This window comes from Triticum urartu, chromosome 5 (genome assembly GCF_003073215.2).
Source record: "Triticum urartu cultivar G1812 chromosome 5, Tu2.1, whole genome shotgun sequence".
Classification (NCBI taxonomy): domain Eukaryota; kingdom Viridiplantae; phylum Streptophyta; class Magnoliopsida; order Poales; family Poaceae; genus Triticum; species Triticum urartu.
Genome location: NC_053026.1, coordinates 379,593,578 through 379,615,462, shown reverse-complemented (window position 1 = coordinate 379,615,462; position 21,885 = coordinate 379,593,578). Strand labels below are relative to the sequence as shown.

At 46.8% G+C, this 21,885-nt stretch overlaps 1 protein-coding gene across 1 annotated transcript in view; it reads right to left on the bottom strand.

Moving 5' to 3' along the window:
- The window catches only part of LOC125507042 (probable LRR receptor-like serine/threonine-protein kinase PAM74), a 20,189-nt gene extending 3,446 nt beyond the window's left edge, over positions 1-16,743 (bottom strand). The window contains exon 1 of the mRNA XM_048671740.1: positions 16,499-16,743. Within this exon, the coding sequence (XP_048527697.1) occupies positions 16,499-16,743 (245 nt within the window). The remainder of the gene's footprint in view (positions 1-16,498) is intronic.
- Positions 16,744-21,885: the final 5,142 nt, after the last annotated feature.

Here is a 21,885-nt window from a genome sequence, read left to right as displayed (position 1 = left end):
GGTGCTAAGCGCGTGTATTTATTGCATTTGCCAAGGAGTGACCTCTCCCAATGAAATGGTGTTGCTAAGTTTGCTTCATTTAATTATCTATAGACTCAAAATTGTCTTTTCACCTAGGTACACGCGCTTAGCACCGTTTCTTCCTTGGGTCACCAAACTAGTCTCTCTCTTCTTGATTAACTTACCACATCAGACTTTATGCTTATGTGGCAAGCTTAAGCACCTGTAGGAGCAAGTGAAAGTAAGTACAATAGTGCTCTTTACATGGCATTTTTGCATATGTGGAGGAAGGACGGGCAAGGAAAAATTGGAGAAGCGGGCTCTCATGCAAGAGCCAGCCTCTACTACATGGTGGAGCATTGGGAGAGGCACCTGTATGGAGGTGGTCAGGAATCTAGGAGACTCACGCCGGTCGTAGCGCCGCAGTTAAAATGATAATGGCAAGTCAAATCACGGGCCCCACCTGTCCAGCAGTAACTCGCTGTCAAATCACACATCCCTACATTTCCAGCAGCCTACTCCCTCGTCTTCTCGCGTCTCTGTCGAACCGACTGGGCGGAACTGCCCCACCGCCTACCACGCAGGAAAAGCCCCGCCCTCGACTTTTAAATAGTATACAGTATACTAATTTTGTATCCATGGATTGCGCCCGCGCCATGGAGCAAAGCGTCTAGAAAACGGAGGAGAGACGGTGGTCTTGCAATAGAGAAGAGGGAGAGGCGAGACGGTGGTTTTGGAATGGAGATAATGGAGAGGAGAGGAGGTGGTTTTGCAATGGATAAGAGGGAGAGGAGCGTGCGGCAGCGATTTAGGATTGGACGAGAGGGCCGGCGCGCTCTGACTGGATCAAAATCAAAATCAATTTGGTGACATGCATTCACATTTTGCTTGTCAAATACAGTACGTGGTCAAACTTTGATCCAAAATACGCGAAACAACAAAAAAATACTTCCAAGACCAGCGCCGCTCTTCCGCTCTTCTCCTCTTAAACCAGCGCCGCTCCTCTCCCGTTCCAATCTAAATGCAGTGCCACTCCTCTCCTCTTCCATTTCAAAACCACCGCCCTCCTCTCCTGTTCCAGTCCAAAACCAGCGTCGCTCCTCTCCCGTTCTAATCCAAAACCAGCGCTGCTCCTCTCCTCTTCCATTCAAAAACCACCGTCGGCGAGTGAAGGTGCTGTGGAGAAGTAGATCGATGGAGGAGTACAACCGATACGTGAGGATCGCAGACGGCGACCCTGTGAAGCTAGCTTGGATGTTGGAGATACAGTCTTGGTTTGACAACAAGGACCAACTAGCGGCGACGGCGACATCCATGGCCAAATATATGCAACAGAGCGAAAAGGCGGCGATACTCCCGGAGGGAGTCGCGCCGGAGTACATAGAGGTGCTCCTCCGGGCCATGGAGCAAACAGATTCACCGAATCCGATCTAGAGGGAGCGGTGGTGGGAGTATCGATCCCAGATGGAGCATCCACCAGAGATTGAAGGATCGAGCATCTACGGGGTGCCGTTTGTGAGGGTGTCCTGCCAGAGCAAGCCGGTGGAGTCTTCGTCGACCGAACCCAACTACAAGAGGAGAAAAGCAGTTGGCCCGACGACGCTTCCCCGCCATCGTCTCCCTCGCCGTTCACATCGTCTCACGGGGCGGTTGCCTGCCGCCGAGGAATAGGAGGGGGCTGCCTCCCAGCCTAATAGTCGGGCAGGTTATAAATTGTCAGGAGGAGCTTAGGGTTGTCAGTATTTGCAGGTTGTGATTTGTGTTTTGTGTTGTGTATTTTGAGAGTACTTTCAGATATGAATGTCTTTTGAATTTCAGATTTGCATTATTGAGCATATGAAGTATTTTATGAATTCTAGATATCTAATTTCGCACTTAAAAATGTAGTTTTATAGGAGTATAAAAGTGCAGACAATTTGATTCTCAGAGAAGAAACTGCAAGTTTCAGTTTCAGATAAGAAACTGCAAGTTCAGTTTCAGATAAGAAACTGCAACTTTCAGAGGCAGAGCATTTATATTAACACGGCCTTTTCAAATAGGATTAACATCATATTGGAAGTTTTATTCATGGTCGAAAATGGAACTACCAGCCAGTTAACATCATGCTGATCAACATTCATGCATAGCACATCTTCATATGATGCACAGTCAAAATGCCCACACAATGTCGAGTGTGCGAAACACAAAGAAAACGAGTGGCGAAGTTTTGGCAAGTGTTTGATGTGGTTTTGGGCTGCCCTGTCTAGGCTTTCATTTTTAACATGCGCAGCCCACGTCCTCGGATGGGAGGTCCATAGGCCTGTTTGTATTTTCTTAGGGCCGTCATGTATCGAACGGCCTATGGACCTCCCATCCGAGGTTTTATTTTTGGCAGCCCAATTTATGTATTTTTTTGAAGAAAACACAGAGGTCTGTTCTATTTTTATATAAGAATAGGAACGCCAGGTCCAACTTATGTTTCCCTTCTAACTATATTGTATATATTTAAATTATTTTATATGTTGACTGTTTAGTTCACATAATTTCCAAATAGATGACCGCTCTCGCGATCCCCTTCGCCCCCGCCACCACCTCCACCCTCGCCGCCGCCCCCGCCACTACCTCCACCCTCGCCGCCGCCATAGATCTCGCCACCACCCCCCGCCTCCTGACTCCGGGCGTGCCTGCCCCCCTCAGCAAGTCCGCTCGCGCGCCCCATGGAGTCGCCGGCCATATCCACGGGGGAATGGCTGGAAGACAGGCAGATGTACAAGATGCATCTCCCACATGTCTACAAAGCCTTCCCGCGGATTCTCCAGTCGCTCGACTCCATCGCGCCAACGGTGCTGCGGGAGACTCGAGGGAGGAGATGGAGGGAGCGGGCGATGCGGATCCGCGATGACGCTCTCTCCTGGACCCAGTGCACGCGCGAATGGAGGGAAGCAAAGGAGGAAGCAGCGAGGGAGGAAGCCAAGGAGGGACCGAATCCGTTCTCTCACTCGCGCAGGTATGCTCGGATGTGAAAGGATCATGTGGATTGGGAGCTGCTGAATCTAGCCCTGCGGATCTACTTCGAAGGAGATTTCTCGGAGAAGCACAGGATGCCCCACCCAAGTGAGCCGCCGATTGCGTTCGTTTGATGGGCGAAAGTGTGATGGCTAAGTTGGGACTCCCCTGCAGGGATTTGAACTTTCGAAAGCCGTGCCCGCGGTTATGGGCAGATGGGAATTTGTTAATGTCCGGTTGTAGAAAACCTGAAGTTGACCTTAATTAAAATGCATCAACCGCGTGTGTAACCATGATGGTCTCTTCTCGGCGGAGTCCGGGAAGTGAACACGGTGTTGGAGTTATGCTTGACGTAGGTTGTTCTAGGATCACTTCTTGATCATAGTTGTTCGACCGTGCTTTTGCCTTCTCTTCTCGCTCTCATTTGCGTATGTTAGCCACCAAATATGCTAGTCGCTTGCTGCAGCTCCACCTCATACCTTTTACCTTACCCATAAGCTTAAATAGTCTTGATCGCGAGGGTGTGAGATTGCCGAGTCCCCGTGGCTCACAGATACTTCCAAAACGAGCTTGCAGGTACCGATGAGTCCGTGCAGATGACACAACCAAGCTCAAGAAGGAGCTCGATGAAGATCTTGTCCTTTGTGTTGTTTCCTTCTAGTTGATCAGTAGTGGAGCCCAGTTGGGGTCGATCGGGGATCTGTGTAGCATTTGGGGTAGTCTTCTTTTATTTTGGTTCCGTAGTCGGACCTTGAGTGTATCTGGATGATGTAATGCTTTATTCATGTATTGTGTGAATGTCAGGACCCTGATTCCAAGTCACATCGATCTAGCTGGTAACACCTCATATCTCTTTGCGACCTCACGCATGGTATCCCTCGGGTGTCGCCTTACCATGGCCCGGGACCGTTTGCGCCTTTTGGCTCACGTATATGATAGTGTCGCTAGCATCCATATGACAGAGAACCCGGGCCGACATGACTAGTCGTGAACCCAAAGTGGCACTAACTTATGGGGAAAAGCATACATGAATCAACATCGAGCATGTCGGTCAGCAGCGTGTGAATCTGGGCTGTAGCACTGGGCTAACAGGACTCCGGAAACCCGGGCTATAGCAGGCTAGGCAGGACTCCGGATGTCACCGCGTGACATTTCCCCGAAGGGACAGACACATGAATGTAGTGAATTACATGCCGGCTAGTCAAGTGCTCCGGAGCAGTAGTGCTGGGCTAGCAGGACTCCGGTGAACCGGGCTGTAGCGGACTACTATGGCTCATGGAAGCACAAGACTACATTTCCCCACAAGAGAGGCTACCAAGGATAAACAACTAGGTTGTCGGATCCCACACATATCAAGCATTTCAATCATACACACAATATGATCAATATGTGCAAAAAACATGGCATCACAACAAGACTCTACGACTCAGAGTATTATTCATTAGGCTCCAAGGAGCGAGATATTACAAACATGGGTCTCATGACCCAACATTCAGAGCACACAAGTCAAAGCACATGCGGAAGCTTAACATGTCTGAGTACAGACTTCTACAAAGGAAAAAGGATGAGAAGCCTGACTATCTACTAGATCCTGCCGAGGGCACAAGATCGTAGCTGAGGTATCAAGCTAAACGTCGAAGTCCACACGAAACTACTAGCGAGACTGACGTCTCTCTGCAAAACATAAAATAGGCAAACATGAGTACAAATGTACCCAGCAACACTTACATCAGAACTATCTACATATGCATCGGTATCAACAAAGGGGTGGTGGACTTTAACTGCAGCAAGCCAGCTTTGACTCGGTGGCTATCCTGAACTACGAATGCAAGTAACTCTTTTGAGGTCGCGCACACGAGTCCACAAATTCACCATAGCAATACACCACTATGGATCCGCTCCCGTCTCCCTGTGAGAACGCCATCCATAGCACTCACGCTTATCTTGCGCATTTTAGAGTATCCACTTTCACTTATCTATGAACTATGCAAGGGGTCCAAGTTTCCATATCCGAGGAATCCGGCTATTCGAATAGATAATGATAACTATGTAGGGGTGTACTTCTTCACACATGCTCTCGCCACTTATCGCCCTGTACACGTCATGTACCTCGGTAACCTTCAAGCGGAAGCCGGGCGAGGGAGTCGGCCATGACCTGACTAACCAACAAGTCTCTAGTCCAGTTTATCACCAATTCGGGTTCCATCCGCCAGGAGATCTGGCCGGGGTGTCGCTCATGGCCCCAAACGATGCATACAGGGTTCCCAAGCCCACCATCCGGGTGCCACTTGGTACACCGGGCCACGGTGCCTAGTCTGTCCCAAGCCCACCTATACCGGGTGCCACTTGGTAGACTACTAACACTACCTACAAACACCAGAAACTAGTTGCAACTCCTGGATAGAGATTAGGTTGATTAATAAGTCGAGAGGGGCACTTAAGCATTCCAATGCGTGGTAGTAGCTGTTCATGGATCACAAACACAGAACTCAGTTCCTAAGAACGGCTGCAATGAGACAACCCACCATGTACTCCTACATGGCCTCTCACCGCTACCTTTACCAAATCATGTTCACACACTTAGCTCTCAACAGTAGGACATGTTCACCACATTCCAATTCATCCCCGATGAATCAGACCTGACTCAACTCTAAGCAGTAGCAGGCATGACCAACAAACATGAATGAGTAGGCACATCAGGGCTCAAACAACTCCTACTCATGCTAGTGAGTTTCATCTATTTACTGTGGCAATGACTGGTCATGCAGAGGAAAGGGTTCAGCTACCGCAGCATGTAATAGTTGAAACATTGTTGTCTTAATGCAGTAAAAGAGAGCAGGAGCGAGAGAGTGGGATTGTATCGGAATGAACAAGGGGGTTTTGCTTGCTTGGCACTTCTGAAGATAGTATAGCAAGAGCAGAGCAGCAGCGCGAGCGAGAGCTAAAGCAGCAGCAGGTCCTACTGATGTGGACGTCGCCGCCAAGGGAGCGGCACCGTGGAGGAAGTGGTCGGCGACGCCGCCGTGGATGGAGCCGCGCCGTGTCGGCTCGGGACTGAGCGCCGGCAGCACTGTGAGATCGAATCAAGAAGAAAATGCGGCGATTAGTGTACAACCTCTTTGGTGGCGCCGATTAGGCCACAGCTTCATCCGAGGAAATGGTGATGATGATGCTCTTCCGGTGGTGCAGGTGAAGACGGCGGTGTGGTAATGGAGGTGGCGCGAAAGACGAGGGGAACGTCGGGGCAGCTCCTTGGAGGTGGAGGACGGTGTGGCTGAACTGGCGGGATGATGAGATCGACGACGGATCCTCATCCGGTATGGTGGATGAGGGACGTCGAGGTGTTGGTGTGGATGACGTCGTCGGGGAAAAGGCTCCGGCTGGGTGGCGGACGGAGCAGGGTGTGGGGTTTCGTCGCGGGTTTTCGTGGCCTCGGTGTACGAATGGGTGGGCGGATGGGATGGCAGCGAGGAACCATGGCTTAGAGACGCGCTTGTCCGAAATGTGGGGTAAGTTACGAAAGTACCCCCACCAATTTGAGGCGGTTCTTTCGGTTCAGGGGTACCACGGGCATTTCGCGTGTCGGGATTTCACAGGAGGTGGGATTTTCTGCGCGCGTTGTAGTTTCGGAATAGCAAGGCGCGGGTTGAGATGGAGGGAGTTGTTGGAGCACAACGAGACAAAGATATATCTTAAATATTTCGGGCTAACAAGGCGCGGGTTGAAGAGGCGGGAGTTTCCCAGCACGGTAGACAGAGACGCTAGCTTGAATTTTCGACATAACAAGGCACGCCTTGAAATTTCGGAAGAACAAGCTTAACGTGTACCCCCCAAAAAAAGACAATTTGCACCTCAACACGCACAACACACACACAAACACCATCTAGAGTAGAGTAAGGTACACGTGCATTGCACACATGAGATTTGGCAACCAAATTATGAATAAATACCACATTATAGCATGCAACATTTGAGTCATATATGCATGATGTAGATGTTCATTTAATTCTTATATTTCATTTCATTCAAAATCATCTAGTTTTTATAAGAAAGCTAATCTATTTTAAGATTCATGGAATTGTGCGTCGTAAGACATAAAGTAAAAACAAATAATAGCAAATCATGTAGAAAAACATTTGGGCAATTCTGATACGGAAGATTCTAGAACAAATAAGAAGTGCTTGTGTTTTGATGTTTGTGCATTATGCTTAAATTCAACCATGGAGTCCTTCTAGATTATACATGTGGCGAAATCTGGTGGAATCTAGATGATATCCAACGGCCAGTAGTGCTCAAATTTGCCATCTTTGGACCATCGGATTCGCCTCATCCAACGGACCATCTTTCAAAGTTAAAGTTACCCGCACACAATATAAAAAAAATATAAAATATAAAATATATATATAGGGGTATAGATATAGATATGTGATGCAAAAGCCGCCCGTCATCTCCAATTAGAATAGTGTGTCCATGCACGGATGCGACGTGGGCAAATGATGTCTGCCATCGATATCTCAAATTCAAATCAGTCTGACCATGTTCAATGTGTATACATTACAACATGCTTGTTTCCAAACCACACCGCGCAGATCTCTGTTATATTCATGCATGCATGGGTTTCAAACATCAGGATCTCTTATTCAAATATTTGAATTCAGCTTTACATTGATTGTGACCTCACCTATTCAGCTATTCTTTTACACCCACACAGTAGTCTTCTCTTTATAATTGTACCACTAACCTTCTCTCGTGCATGCATGCACACACACTACCAGTCGGCATTATCCATCGCACGCATGCAATCTTTTTCTTCAGGTCGGTCTCCCATGAAGGCACACACCAACACACATCCCCCTCTCCATCATATCGGGCATTCTTTATCTCTCACGCGTGCATGTGCAACGATCGATGTTCCTCTATGTATTGTGTATATAGCTAGGTCTTCATAGTTTCTCCACACAAAACCGGATCAATCGATATATCAGAGGCTCACCCTCTTCCCACGTCCACATCGATCAATCTATTACCTCTCTATATAGGATTAACATATTATAGCTAATACACCCACATTAATTATGTATCCAACGTCCCTCTCTCATCATCCATGCCTTCGCTTCATCTCTCAGACGTGTGCACAATGGCGAAGACAGGGGGCAGTAAGGGACCTGCCCCCTCCCCCTAACATCACTATATATCAAGGCTATATGAATGTGATCATTAGACAATTGCTGCTAAAAATGGTTTAAGTTCATGAATTGACCCTCCTCGTAAAGGATTAGCAATGCTTGGCCCCTAGCTCATTTATTTTTCATGGCTCCACCACTACGCGCATCAGCGCACGTGTTCGCCCTCTCTCTCTCTCTAAATATCGATCTCGCACTTGTGCATTCCTTCATAGTCTCCCTCCACTCGGCCCCTGCACCATCTTCTAGCCCCCACCGGATTTTGCCACATGTACAATCTAGCAGACTCCATGGTTGAACTTAAGCATAATGCACAAACCTCAAAACAACAGTGATTCTCTTTTATTTCTAGAATCTTCCGCATCATAACTGCCCAAACTTTTTTCTAGTTGAATTGCCATTATTTGTTTTTACTTTATGCTTTACAACGCACAATTCCATGAATCATAAAATAGATTAAGGGCTTCTTTGATTCAAAGGATTCTCAAAGGAATTTTGGAGGATTCTAATCATTAGGAATTTTTCCTATCTTGGTTGTTTGATTCGTAGGATTGTAAACCATAGGAATTTTTCCATATGATTCATTTGCACTAGATTTCATAGGAAACATCCCATCCACTAAAACCTCTTTGAAAGAATTCTGCGTTTTTTCTATGCACAATCAAACACTCGTACAATCCTGTAGGATTCAAGACGACATTCCACTATAATCCCATGTTTTTCCTATTCCCGCGTTCTTAGTTTTTTATAAAAACTAATTGATTTTGAATGAGATGAACTATAAGAATTAAATGAAGGGCTACATCAGGCATATATGACTCAGAGCTTACATGCTATAGTGTGGTATTTATTCATAATTTGGTTGCAAAATCTGTTGCGTGCAATGCTCGTGTACCTTACTAGTACTTCGAGTATGTGCAAAACACGTAAATTAGAATACCAATGGCACGCTACACAGTGTCTCTCTTACAGTTCATGAAGCCACGTTGCACATGTGTAGGCATTGTCGCGACCTCCTTGCGTGGATTGATCACAGTGACGTGCTGCTGGTTCCAGAAGAATGTACTCGTCCTCCCTGAGCCATACTGGCGGTACATGCACGAAGCGAAGATGTGCACGCACGCCATGCACGCACTCATTCCTCGCACGCACACGCGGGTACACGGGCGGACACAATTTTGTACCAAGATCCACCCCATGTGATAATTTGACGCATGTAAAGTCATTCACTTCATTGATGGTCAATTAATACAGCACATGCAAATTGAGTGGACGTGAGGGCGGAAGAAAGACATTATTACTCCACTGCGCGCATGCGAGTAGTTAAATCATGGGTTGCTAGTAGTACTTCCATTGGTCTCCTTCGTATTTTGTGACAATTTTTGACAGTAACATAATATTTACGCATTTGAGCAGTGTAGTAGTACTTGAAATTTATGTTCTGCTAAACTCATCGGGAGCCGTTTCGGCCTCGAAACCAAAACCATCAATTAATCTTTACCTTGTTCCCATCACATTCGAAAGCCTGCTCACACCTACTAGGAGTATGTACCAAACCTAAACGTGTTCCCACTATGCAGGTATTAGTACTAGTGCTAGTACTTAGGTTATAAAAAGGGGAACTACCTAACCGAAAATCACTCTACCTTTCCTCCTCATAAGTGCTTCTTCTTCGTCCGTCGTTGCCATGGCCGGTGAGCATAGCTCTAGGTCGAGAACTACTCGTAACAAGGGAGCGGCAACCAAGGTTGCGGGAAAAAAAGAGAGGGCTCGCCGCCACGCAGAGACCTCGAAACATCTCTCACGGGCAGGCGATGGCTCCCAGGAGCGCCCTAGCCATGGAGGCGAACATGCCGAGCCGGTGGAGCTGGAGTCGTTATCCCTCGACGACATGCCCGATCAGCTCAATAAGAAGAAGGAGTTCATACAAGGCTTGATGGAGTTGCTGAAGGAGAGCCTCTACGACATGCCTGCTGAGCTCAATCAGCAGGGGGAGTTGACCGCCGGTTTGGTGATGCTGCTGAAGAAGAGCATTGCCTCGGAGAAGACAATGCGAAGCTTTGCCACGAGATCGACCTGTTGAAGGAGAAGAACGCCAGCTGGAAGAAGCTGCATGAGAATAGTAGTTCCTCGATGAAGATGTTGCAGGACCTCGCCATGGAACAGAAGGAAGAGTTGGCGAAGCTCCGCATCGAGCACCTGGCTGCTGTCAAGGTACGTAATATGGCCGTGGAACAGATGATGAAGGCTCGCGTCGAGAAATGCCGCGTCATGGACACAATGATGACGATGGCGGAGGAGACGCGCAAGGAGATGGAGGTCGTGGAGGCGATGAAGAAGCAGTTACGACTCCACGGCGAATTAGATCATTTGGGGTGATAATCTTCCTTCTTCTTTTGCTCCTGTGTTTCATCTTTTGCTTCGGGTGTTTCGCCGCACGTGTCACGTTCTCTGCGAGGCATGAATAGAACAAAGTTTTTTTGAGGAAATGAATAGAACAATGCTAACAATGAGATGACTAGCAAATTAGATCATTTTTATCGCCATATGGCACTGGGCTGCCGTGTTTCGTGCTCCTCCGTCGCTGTACTACTCTAGTGGAGAACTTGAGTATATCGCACGGTTCTTTGCTCCTCCTCGATCAGGTCGTCGGCGCATTTATACGAGCAGTCAAATCACAAGGCCCCGCCTTCCAGCAGTAATGAGCCGTCAAATCACAAAGGCCCTCGCATCTCGTGAAACCGACCAAGCTAGACTACCCCGCCCTCTAGCCTTTTAAAAATGTATACTTTTGTACAACAGTAGTATCGATGGATTGCGCCATGGAGCAAAACTTGAAATTAAAAAAAGGTGGTACATATAGAGAGCGCTCGTCGCCAAATTATGCATATAGTACTATTAAAAAGGTTAGTCACAATAATGGTGTCCACCACAACCCACCCCTCAAATAAAATTAAGAGGGTGCATGGATATGTTTTAGTCCCATGACTAAAAGTAGTGGGACTAAAACATGCTAGCCTCACCCATGCTTGGATCCAAATACTAAAATGGCTAAAATCAAGTTAATGAGCATTTCTTATCCTCCAAACCCCCCAATCCAGAACTCGCCTGTGTTAAAGGAGAGGAGTTAAATGAGTAGACAGAGGACTAATCCACATTTTAGTAGGGGTACCCCTGACTAAAATTTTTTAGTCTCAAGACTAGTTTTAGCCCCTCTTTAGTCAGGGGTGCTTGGAACTTTAGCTTCTTAAAGTGACTATTTTTAGTGAGACTAAAATAAGTCCCTTGGATCCAAGCACCCTCTAAGCATCCTGGAATTCTTTGACAAAACTAAGCACCCTGAAATTCTTTGACAACTAAACTGCTGGCTATATGATTTTGGCCATATATATTGTACGTATATAATGTGAAGAAACGAGTGGTAGTACTATACCAACTAAAAGATGAAATGTAAGAAATACTAGTATGTAAGTACTGAAGAGTTAAAGTAACGATAAGAAACATAACATAGTTCTGCTGGGGGCTCAGCACAACACACCCCTCAAATTAAATTAAGCACACCTGAAATTAAACTTTGCAACTATTCCAGTAGACACTGCATTAGAACCACCATGAGCAACGACACTGCCACCTTACTCGGAGTCCTCGTCCATGTCCTCGACTTCATCCTTGTCCCTCTTCCTCTTGGCCGATACTTCTTTGCTTGAACCGCACACTTGGCTGTTGCTCTTCATCCAACCCTTGTAGATATTGAAGCAAAGGTAGCCATCCATTGCAGCGTAGTGGATGTGGTCTATATCTAGTACATTCCGCTGCCATGCATGACGATGAAATGTGTATGGAGGTTTCTCCAGTTTACCGTACCAAAGATGAACCATGGCTCCTGCCAGGGTCAGCATTGAAGGCTGACGAGCGGACTCCAGCCGATTCTTCTGGAGGTCGAAGGTGTTGCCTACAACGAGGCCTATCCGATGCATGACTTCTTTGTCGTTACCAAAGTCTACAGTAACAAATTTGACTAGGTTGCTCTCGAGGAAGTCCTTAAAATCCTGGCACTCAACGTCGGCATGGCATATGTGGTAGACCAAGCATAAGTCATGCACGCAAACCTGGATCACGGCGGGCTTCTTCCTCTCTTCGTCCTTTAGATCCTTCTCTCATCCCAGGACTGTGGTGTACTCAACATCGAGCCCAGCGACCCGCTCATCATCTGAGTCTTCGAACACGCGTCTGAAGCGAGAAAGGCATCCTTTCACCGTCGCGGAAGAACGGGTGTAGATGACGTCGAACTCATCACCGGTGATGGTTCTAACCTTGTACTCACCGCCGATCGTGGAGATTTGGGACGCCATGGATTTGGGAGGAGGGTTAGGATTAGTGGAACTGCCGTAATGTGAATGGACAGGACGACTAGGAGCAAACCGCCGTAGTATTCAAGGACGTGCGGGGACGAGTAGGAGCGAATTGCCAGCGTGCGAATGGCAGGGTAGTGGCTTTCCATTCTCCCATGATACGGGCTTCCGAGAGCCCTTGGATCTGAGATCGAATGGTTGCATGGCGTGATTCTAGACCTATGGGTGAATATCCTATCCTGGAGGGTTATTCTACAAATTTTCAGCAACTTAGCATGCGACCGTTTGATCTCAGATCCAAGGGCTGCCAGCAGCCCGTATCATGGTCGCGCCTACCACGACCGTCGCGTCGCTCGCGTGGTCGCGCCCTTGGAGATTTAACACGGTGCGTTAGGCTATTTGATGTTGGCATGTCATACATAGTCATCACTTAGTCACTCATACTACAACAAGGTTGGCTATAAGTGTATTTTTTTACTCCTCTCTATCTCTTTCTTCATACTCAAGGAAGAAACGGTGCTAAGCGCGTGTATTTATTGCATTTGCCAAGGAGTGACCTCTCCCAATGAAATGGTGTTGCTAAGTTTGCTTCATTTAATTATCTATAGACTCAAAATTGTCTTTTCACCTAGGTACACGCACTTAGCACCGTTTCTTCCTTGGGTCACCAAACTAGTCTCTCTCTTCTTGATTAACTTACCACATCAGACTTTATGCTTATGTGGCAAGCTTAAGCACCTGTAGGAGCAAGTAAAAGTAAGTACAATAGTGCGCTTTACATGGCATTTTTTCATATGTGGAGGAAAGAGAGGCAAGTGTCAGGACCCCGATCCTAAGTCACACCGATCTAGCATGTAACACTTCATATCACTTTGCGGCCTCACGCACAGTATTCCCACGGGTGCGACCTTACCTGGCCCGGGACCATTTGCGCCTTTTTAGCTCACGTATATGATAATGTCGCTAGCATCCATATGATAGAGAACCCGGGCCGACATGGCTAGTCGTGAACCCAAAGCGGCACCAACCTATGGGGACAGGCATACATGAATCACATCGAGCATGTCGGTCAGCAGCGTGTGAATCCAGGCTGTAGCACTAGGCTAACAGGACTCCGGGAACCCGGGCTATAGCAGGCTAGGCAGGACTCCCGATGTCACCGCGTGACATTTCCCCGAAGGGACAGACACAGGAACGAAGTGAAACACATGTCGGCCAGTCAAGTGTACAAGCAGTAGTGCTGGGCTAGCAGGACTCTGGTGAACCGGGCTGTAGCAGACTACTATGGCTCATGGAAGCACTAGACTAAATTTCTCCATAAGAGAGGCTACCAAGGATAAACAACTAGATTGTCGGATCGCACACATACCAAGCATTTTAATCATACACACAATATGCTCGATATGTGTAAATACAGCATGGCATCACTACATAACTCTACAACTCAAGTATTTATTCATTAGGCTCCGAGGAGCGGGATACTACAAACATGGGTCTCATGACCCAACAATCATAGCATACAATTCAAGCACGTGCGGAAGCTTAACATGTCTGAGTACAGACATCTATAAATGAAAAAGGCTAAGAAGCCTGACTATCTACCAGATCCTGCCGAGGGCACAAGATCATAGCTGAGGTATCAAGCTAAACGTCGAAGTCCACGTGGAACTACTAGCGAGACTGAAGTCTCTCTACAAAACATAAATTAAGCAAACGTGAGTACAAATGTACCCAGCAAGACTTACATCAGAACTAACTACATATGCATCGGTATCAACAAAGGGGGTGGTGTAGTTTAACTGCAGCAAGCCAGCTTTGACTCAGTGGCTAACCTGAACTACGACTGCAAGAAACTCTTTTGAGGTGGCGCACACGAGTCCACATATTCACCATATCAATACACCACTATGGATCCGCTCCCGTCTCCCTACGAGAACGACATCCATAGCACTCACGCTTATCTTGCGCATTTTAGATTATCCACTTTCACTTGTCTATGAACTGTTATAGGCAACCTAGAAGTCCCTTTACCACGGACGCGGCTATTCGAATAGTTTTATACCCTGCAGGGGTGTACTTCGTCACACATGTTTCCACCACTTAGCGTCTGCACACGACATGTGCTCGGCAGACTTCAAGCGAAAGCCGACGTGGGTGTAGACCGACCTGACTAACCGCACAAGTCTCTAGTCCAGGTTTATCACCAATTCAGGTTCCATCCGCGAGGAGATCGGGCCGGAGTTTCGCTCACAGCGCCAAACGATGTGTGCAGGGTTCCCGAGACACCAAACGGGCGCCCGGTACACCGTGCCACGGTGTATCTATCGCATCATAGCCCACCCCTCGGGTCAGCGCTACGCACGGCCGCCAACACATATCCTATAAACACTAGAAACTAGTTGCAACTCCTGGACAGAGGACGAGAGGGGTCAGTAAGTCGAGCGGGGTCATATTTTAGGGCCCAATGTGTGGTAGTAGCTGTTTCATGGATCACAAACACAGAACTCAGTTCCTGAGAACGGTTTCAATGAGACAACCCACCATGTACTCCTACATGGCCTCTCACCGCTACCTTTACCAAATCGTGTTCACACACTTAGCTCACACACAGTAGGACATGTTCATCACTGTTCCAATTCATCCCCGATGAATCAGGACCTGACACAACTCTAAAGCATAGGCAGGCATTGACAAACAAGCTATGAATGAGTAGCACATCAGGGGTCAAAAACTCCTACTCATGCTAAGTGGGTTTCAATCTATTACTGTGGCAATGACAGGTCATGCCAGAGGATTAAGGGTCAACTACCGCAGGAGAGTAATAGTTCAATTCGTTGTTGTCCTAATGCACGTAAAAGGAGTAGGAGCGAGAAGAGTGGATTTGTCCAGAATGAAACAAGGAGTTTTTTGCTGCCTGGCACTTCTGAATAGTAATAGCTCTTCATCGGTGTTCATCGAACTTCATCATCGGAACCACGTTTACTGAAGAGGGGACAAAACCGGAACAAGGAAGGAACAACAATCAATTGCAATGCAACAAATGATGCATGCTCATGACATGGCAAAATGAGTGTGTTTTGGCTAATGCAACAAAAAGTCATTTTAATTTAAGTGGAATTCAAAACTATATCAAATTCCAACTCCAAACCTATATGAAATTTGCCCTAATCAGTTGTTTCATCCTAAATAGTGAGGTTAAAACTTGCTTCAACATGCATGGGAAATGTACATATGATTTCCTTGGAATTTCTGATAATTTTCATATATAAATTATTTTCATTTGGAGTTACGGTTGAATTTCTTATGATTGATAAGTTTAGGGCAATTCTGGAATCCTGGGATTATTTTAAAATCTAGAAAATCACTTAACTGCGCAGGCATGATGACAAGCACGATCGTCAGCAAGGTCAACAGGGTTCAAAAACTGACCTGTCGGGGGTCATTGGCCAGTGAGGTCAGACACTTAATTCCCGCGTTGGACTTGGGCTTTGAACCCGCTGCGGGGCCCATTGTCAGTGTCCAAAAGGGGTTTAGCTGGCGGTGATTAGCACTAATTACGCGGCCACGTCACCACGCCGAAGTTTGGCCGGCGGCGACCTCAAGTCATGGCGGAGTCCGCTTGGGATTCAGCTACGGACGACGGTTTTGGGCGAGGTTTGCGGCTATGGGTTGCTGGCACACGCGCGCATCCAGTGGTGGCAGCGACTGGAGCTGGGGTGGCCTGTAGCGGCCGCGGCGGCGAGTTGGGCGGCGGCTGGAGTTCGGCCGGCAATGGTTTGGGCGATGCCGAGCAAGGGAGGAGCCGTGGTTAGTCGTGTTAGACTCACGGAAGTGCTGTGAGTGCAACGGTGAGCTCGAACGCCGGGTTGCATGACCGTAGCTACGATGGCCCGGCGGGGAGCTTCGGGCTCGATCAGAAGACGGGGCTAGGGAACAGCAACGGAGGGGGAGAGCGAGGCGGAAACAACAGGAGCTCACAGGGAGGTCGAAGAACAGCTCAGCGGGCTTGGGGACGTCCTCGGTGGCGCGAATCGACCGGCGGTGATCCACAGGTCCGAGGAGGAAGAAGAGCTCGGGGTCGTTGTCACGGAGCTCCTGGCGGTGCCTGGATTGGTGCAGAGGACGCGGGGGTCGAGGCGGAGCTTGTGGCATAGCTGGATGGGCGTGGGGAGGTCGATGGCAACGGCGAACGACGGCGGTGCGTCCATGGAGGCTTCGGCCATGGCAGGGAACGGGCGAGGGGGTGAGCAAGGGAGGGAGAGATCGATCCCTACGGTTCTGGGGGGTGGCGTGGCGCTACGGAAGGCTCAGAGCGCTTCGGGGAAGTAGGAGGTGGCTCGCGCGTGGACACGCGCGGCATGCACACGCCTTCGTCCTCCTGGCAGAGGAGGAAGACGACAGGGAGGAGGCCAGTGGGCTGGGCCAGCGAGCTGGGCCGGCCAGGCAAGTGGCCCAGGTAGGTCCTTCTCTCTCTCTCTCTCTTTCTTTTATTTCTATTTTTCTTTTGTTCTGTAAGTTTGTGGCATTACTAAAAATATCTAGGCACTTTCAAAAATCACCAAACTGTGCATGCCCAATGTTTAGAATATATCAAACATGGAACATTTTGGTTTGGGATTATTTGGACATTTTAAATATTTTATAGTATTTAAGTGCCCAAATTCAAATACAATAAGATTTAATTCAAAAATCCAGAATGGCCTAGAAATATGTGCATGACTTTTGGCAGAGGTTTTCACCTTTAACAAAAATCATGAACTTTTCTAAAGGGCAATTGGGATCATTGAAATTATTTTTTTATTGAACCTAGTTGAATTCATTTGGTGCTAGGGTTTCAACAATCCCCATTTCAAGTTTCATGAAATTTAAACATGATGCATGGATGTAAAGCCACTAGTTACAAGCAAACTCTAGGGCTGTGACAACTCACCCCCACTAAACAAGAATCCCGTCTCGAGATTCAAGACGCGAGGTAAGAAGACAGAGGGGACACAAAGCTAACACGATCTTCATGATCCAACTGTCCTTCTCAAAGATGTTGATTCATTGCTTCAATTTTATCTTGACGTCTTTGCTTTCGAGATCTCCATCCAGCACAATGATGGCAGAAAGAAACTCTACAGGAATCGATCTCCTCGAAGATCGAGTACTCAGGATCAACTCAGGGAGTGAGACGTTGAAACATCTCTTGATCTGAGAGACAAAACACACATCGGGGGTGATGGAAAGAAGCGGATGACAAGGGTTCAAATTGGTAGACAAAAATTCCACACCTAAGAGGGTGGTGATCGGTGTCAACGTAGCGAGGACTTAGGTTGCCAAGATACCACAATGAGACACCTTAAGGAAGGTGACTCGCAGAAATATTCCCTTAAGTGGCAAAAAGAATTACTTTTGATCCATAGATCATTGAGACTCTCTATACCAACCTAAGGCAATTCACAAACGATCCTTTGACGGAGTTCGAGAGAACGACATACTCGGGCTAGAATGGATGATGTGGACTACCTTGTTGAAGAAAATGCGATGGATGATTTGCTTATCATCGAAAATGGATGGACCCCATGGTAGGACCACTTTGAAGATGATCCTGATCAGTAATTACTGAGAAGGGTAGTCCGTAGTAGGATGACACAATGGCGGTGCAAGCTGGGAACAAAATGCAAATGCTGGGAATGATTCTAGTAACTGGGGAGAACTCAACAGTCGAGAGTGAGTCCACTGTTTGAAAAGGTTATAACATAACCGAGGAAACTGGAAGCAAATCCCAGTTAACGCCAACGGTAAAACCTGGTGCTTGCGCGTGCTCTCAAGAACTTGAGCATCTCCATATTCATCAAGGTTTTACCAATATCTGTGTCAACGATCCTGGCAACACAACATACCACCATGATGAATGGTGATGGGTGATGCAGATGCAAAGGAAGATAACACTTTCTCAGATTTCACCTTAGCGAGGCCAAGGGAACAAAATCTGGATGATCGACCGAGAGACATATAGCACTCCGCTTCTAATGTTCTCCTTGATGTGCTAATGTATCCCATTCATAGATATGGTTTGATATATAGAACATCAAGTAAAAGGTCGGACTTCGGGAGCACAAGAATCCGTAAGGATTAACTACGGAGGTAAATCCTATGAAATCCTCATGGGGAGATGGCCAACTTTCTTCAATCGAGATACTACAATAATAGGTCTTCCGGCTGGATGTGTTGGCCACGACATCCACTTACCGGTTATCGAGAGACCAATATTATAGTTCTTGGAAAATGCTCCAACCATCATATCTGCCTGAGATTCAGATCTGGTTGGTGTCAGGATATTCCAGACTCATCGAGTCTAGAAAGGAAAATGAAAGTTTGCAACACAAATCGACGATATGACGTTGCGAGATTCTCGGGGAATGAACTGCAATAGCAAGCTCCAAAACATGAGCTGGTTCTGCTACAACATGTGAACACGTTGTCCCAGACAAGTATGACCACATAGTAGTCTTATAATAAAACACTACCGAGTTCTGGTGGGGAACCATCATTGAGGATATCGAAATCTTGTGCATGACCTAGGATAGCACAACAATTTCTTTTCCTGGAACAGGTCAATCAATGGCAAATAGCATATGGAATGAAGATGATTAGTCTATCAGACCATGGAATACTTCGCACATGCATGACTGACTTGGGATGATTCCAGAGGAAGCAAAACTAACTTTCTCGAACTCACGGCGGCAACTTGCACCAAATGCACGTGAATCAGAGGAAGTCACTTCTTTCATCCAACATATGCTTCATGAGCTAGCATGAAGAGATGCTTTCAAAAGTTTCCAACACTCGCTTAATGTTCGACAAAATCATGGAGAGGACATGGATGTTGTCGATGGGCTCAACAACAATTCATCCAGGTTTCCATATAAATGGAATTCCATAATTAAGTGAACATGGTGATAGCATTGGTCAGACCCAAAGAATATAATGATGTATGCTCGAGGGATCAACCACGAGTAAGACAACATTATGAACATCGTTGGTTCTGATTTGATTTGATGATAGCCCATACTTAAATCAAAGTTTTGATACGACAATAGGTCCAACAACTGATCACAGGGACCAATCGATGAAGGTATCATCTATCTTCAACACACACAAATATATCCCTTGAGATGAACTAAGCTGGCAAGCTTTTATCTTCCAACTCTCCAAGTTATTGTTTAGCTTAACCAACTAGCTCAGGGGGTAACCGACATAGATTCTTGGAGAATGGCTGGTTTGCAAGAAACCAACTTGATCATGAACTCCACATAGCGGTTAGGTGACAACCTGGTAATACTTCTGAGAAGATATTCGGAACATCACGAACCACCGATATGTTACTAAGCTCGAGAACAATCTTGCTTTTCAGGGCAAGACAATGTGATCAAGAGAGTGATGGATTGACACACTCCTAACTCATTGATCGAAGAGTGCACCAGAAACAAGGATTAGGTAGCACAATCTACCTTAGAACGATGATTCAATAACCAATATGCTAAGAATGAAGTTATGGTCCTTTAACTACCAAGCAACGGGGTTGCTAGGAGTATTGATTTCACACATCACAATTCACTTGTCGACATTCCGGTTGCAACAACACAAAAACCGAGAAATGAATAATGATAGAGAGAGTATCACGACGTCAAGAATTCATGAGAGATGCTGCAATTCCTATGACAATCCTGACATAAAGGGGGTAATACTCCGAGGTAGAACAGAACAAAAGCTGGATTGGCATTTTGATCTGTGGAAAACAACTACTTTGACCAGTCAAAGAAATGGATGAGGTGCTGGAGTTTGTTTCTCCTAGTCATTCCGGAATAGAATGGCTCGATGGACCACAAGAATAATAGGCATCGATAACACGAATGCATGACATAAACTTGGCTATCAACTGATAGACAAGGATCGGAATACAACTACAGAGGGACAACTCAAAGGAATATATATCTTTCTGAGTTGTGGATGCATAGGTTAGTATGTCGAACAAGTTCAACATATTTCTTCCGGATAACCATGCTGAGAGGTAGGACTGGCAGAGTCACAATTATGAATGGAGAACTCCTCAAGAGTACTCTGATTGTGATCTTTTGATCCAACAAACTTCTGCCATAAGTGGTTCATAGTATTTGGAAGAAGGAAATACCACAGACCTCGAGGACTAATGCAAAGGTTAATAATAACCTAAAGGAACGAGCAAACACTATCAACATGAAGTAAGTGGAGTGAATCTTGGGTCAGGAACCCAAGAGTAGAATACCTACTACTAAGTAACATTGCGGGATGCTTTCGAGAATGATGGCCAAAGTCATCACACTTGGGACACAAAGCATTACTATATTACTGGGTGGTTCTCTAGGACACCCAGGGTCATAATAATAGTTCCAACATATATATCGAGGCAATAGAATACCTCAACACACTGGTTAGTGTGATTAATCTGGCCCAAAATACATCGAACACAGGAGAAAGGGATTTGCAAATGCATCAGATTGTTTAGGAACCTGGGATGACTCGGATAGCATAACGACTATAAATGCTCAAAAAGATTTGAGACATCCTACAAAATGGTGGCATAACCACTCAATACACAATATCAAGGTTCTGAGGCCAGCTATGAACATATGGAAGTAGTAGGAGCTGAACTGAGGCTCAAACCCAACAATCCTAGGCAACTACGGTTTAGTAACACGTCATCCTGAGAGATAGAAGAGAAGCCTAGTTCTTAACCCCGTAGAAAAGATAAGATGACTCAGATCAGAAGGTCATGAGGATAAGGAGTAAAAGAGCCTTACGTTCCCTTCCACAATAATTTCCCTTACACAACAAAAGCATTTCTAGACACAACTTCGACCATTTTGGCTTGGTAATCCTACAGGCAGTCAGGCTCTGATACCAACGCTGTCAGGACCCCGATCCTAAGTCACACCGATCGAGCATGTAACACTTCATATCACTTTGCGGCCTCACGCACGGTATTCCCACGGGTGCGACCTTACCTGGCCCGGGACCGTTTGCGCCTTTTTGGCTCACGTATATGATAATGTCGTTAGCATCCATATGACAGAGAAGCCGGGCCGACATGGCTAGTCGTGAACCCAAAGCGGCACCAACCTATGGGGACAGGCATACATGAATCACATCGAGCATGTCGGTCAGCAGTGTGTGAATCCGGGCTGTAGCACTGGGCTAGCCGGACTCCGGGAACCCAGGCTGTAGCAGGCTAGGCAGGACTCCGGATGTCACCGCGTGACATTTCCCCGAAGGGACAGACATAGGAACGAAGTGAAACACATGCCGGCCAGTCAAGTGTCCTGAGCAGTAGTGCTGGGCTA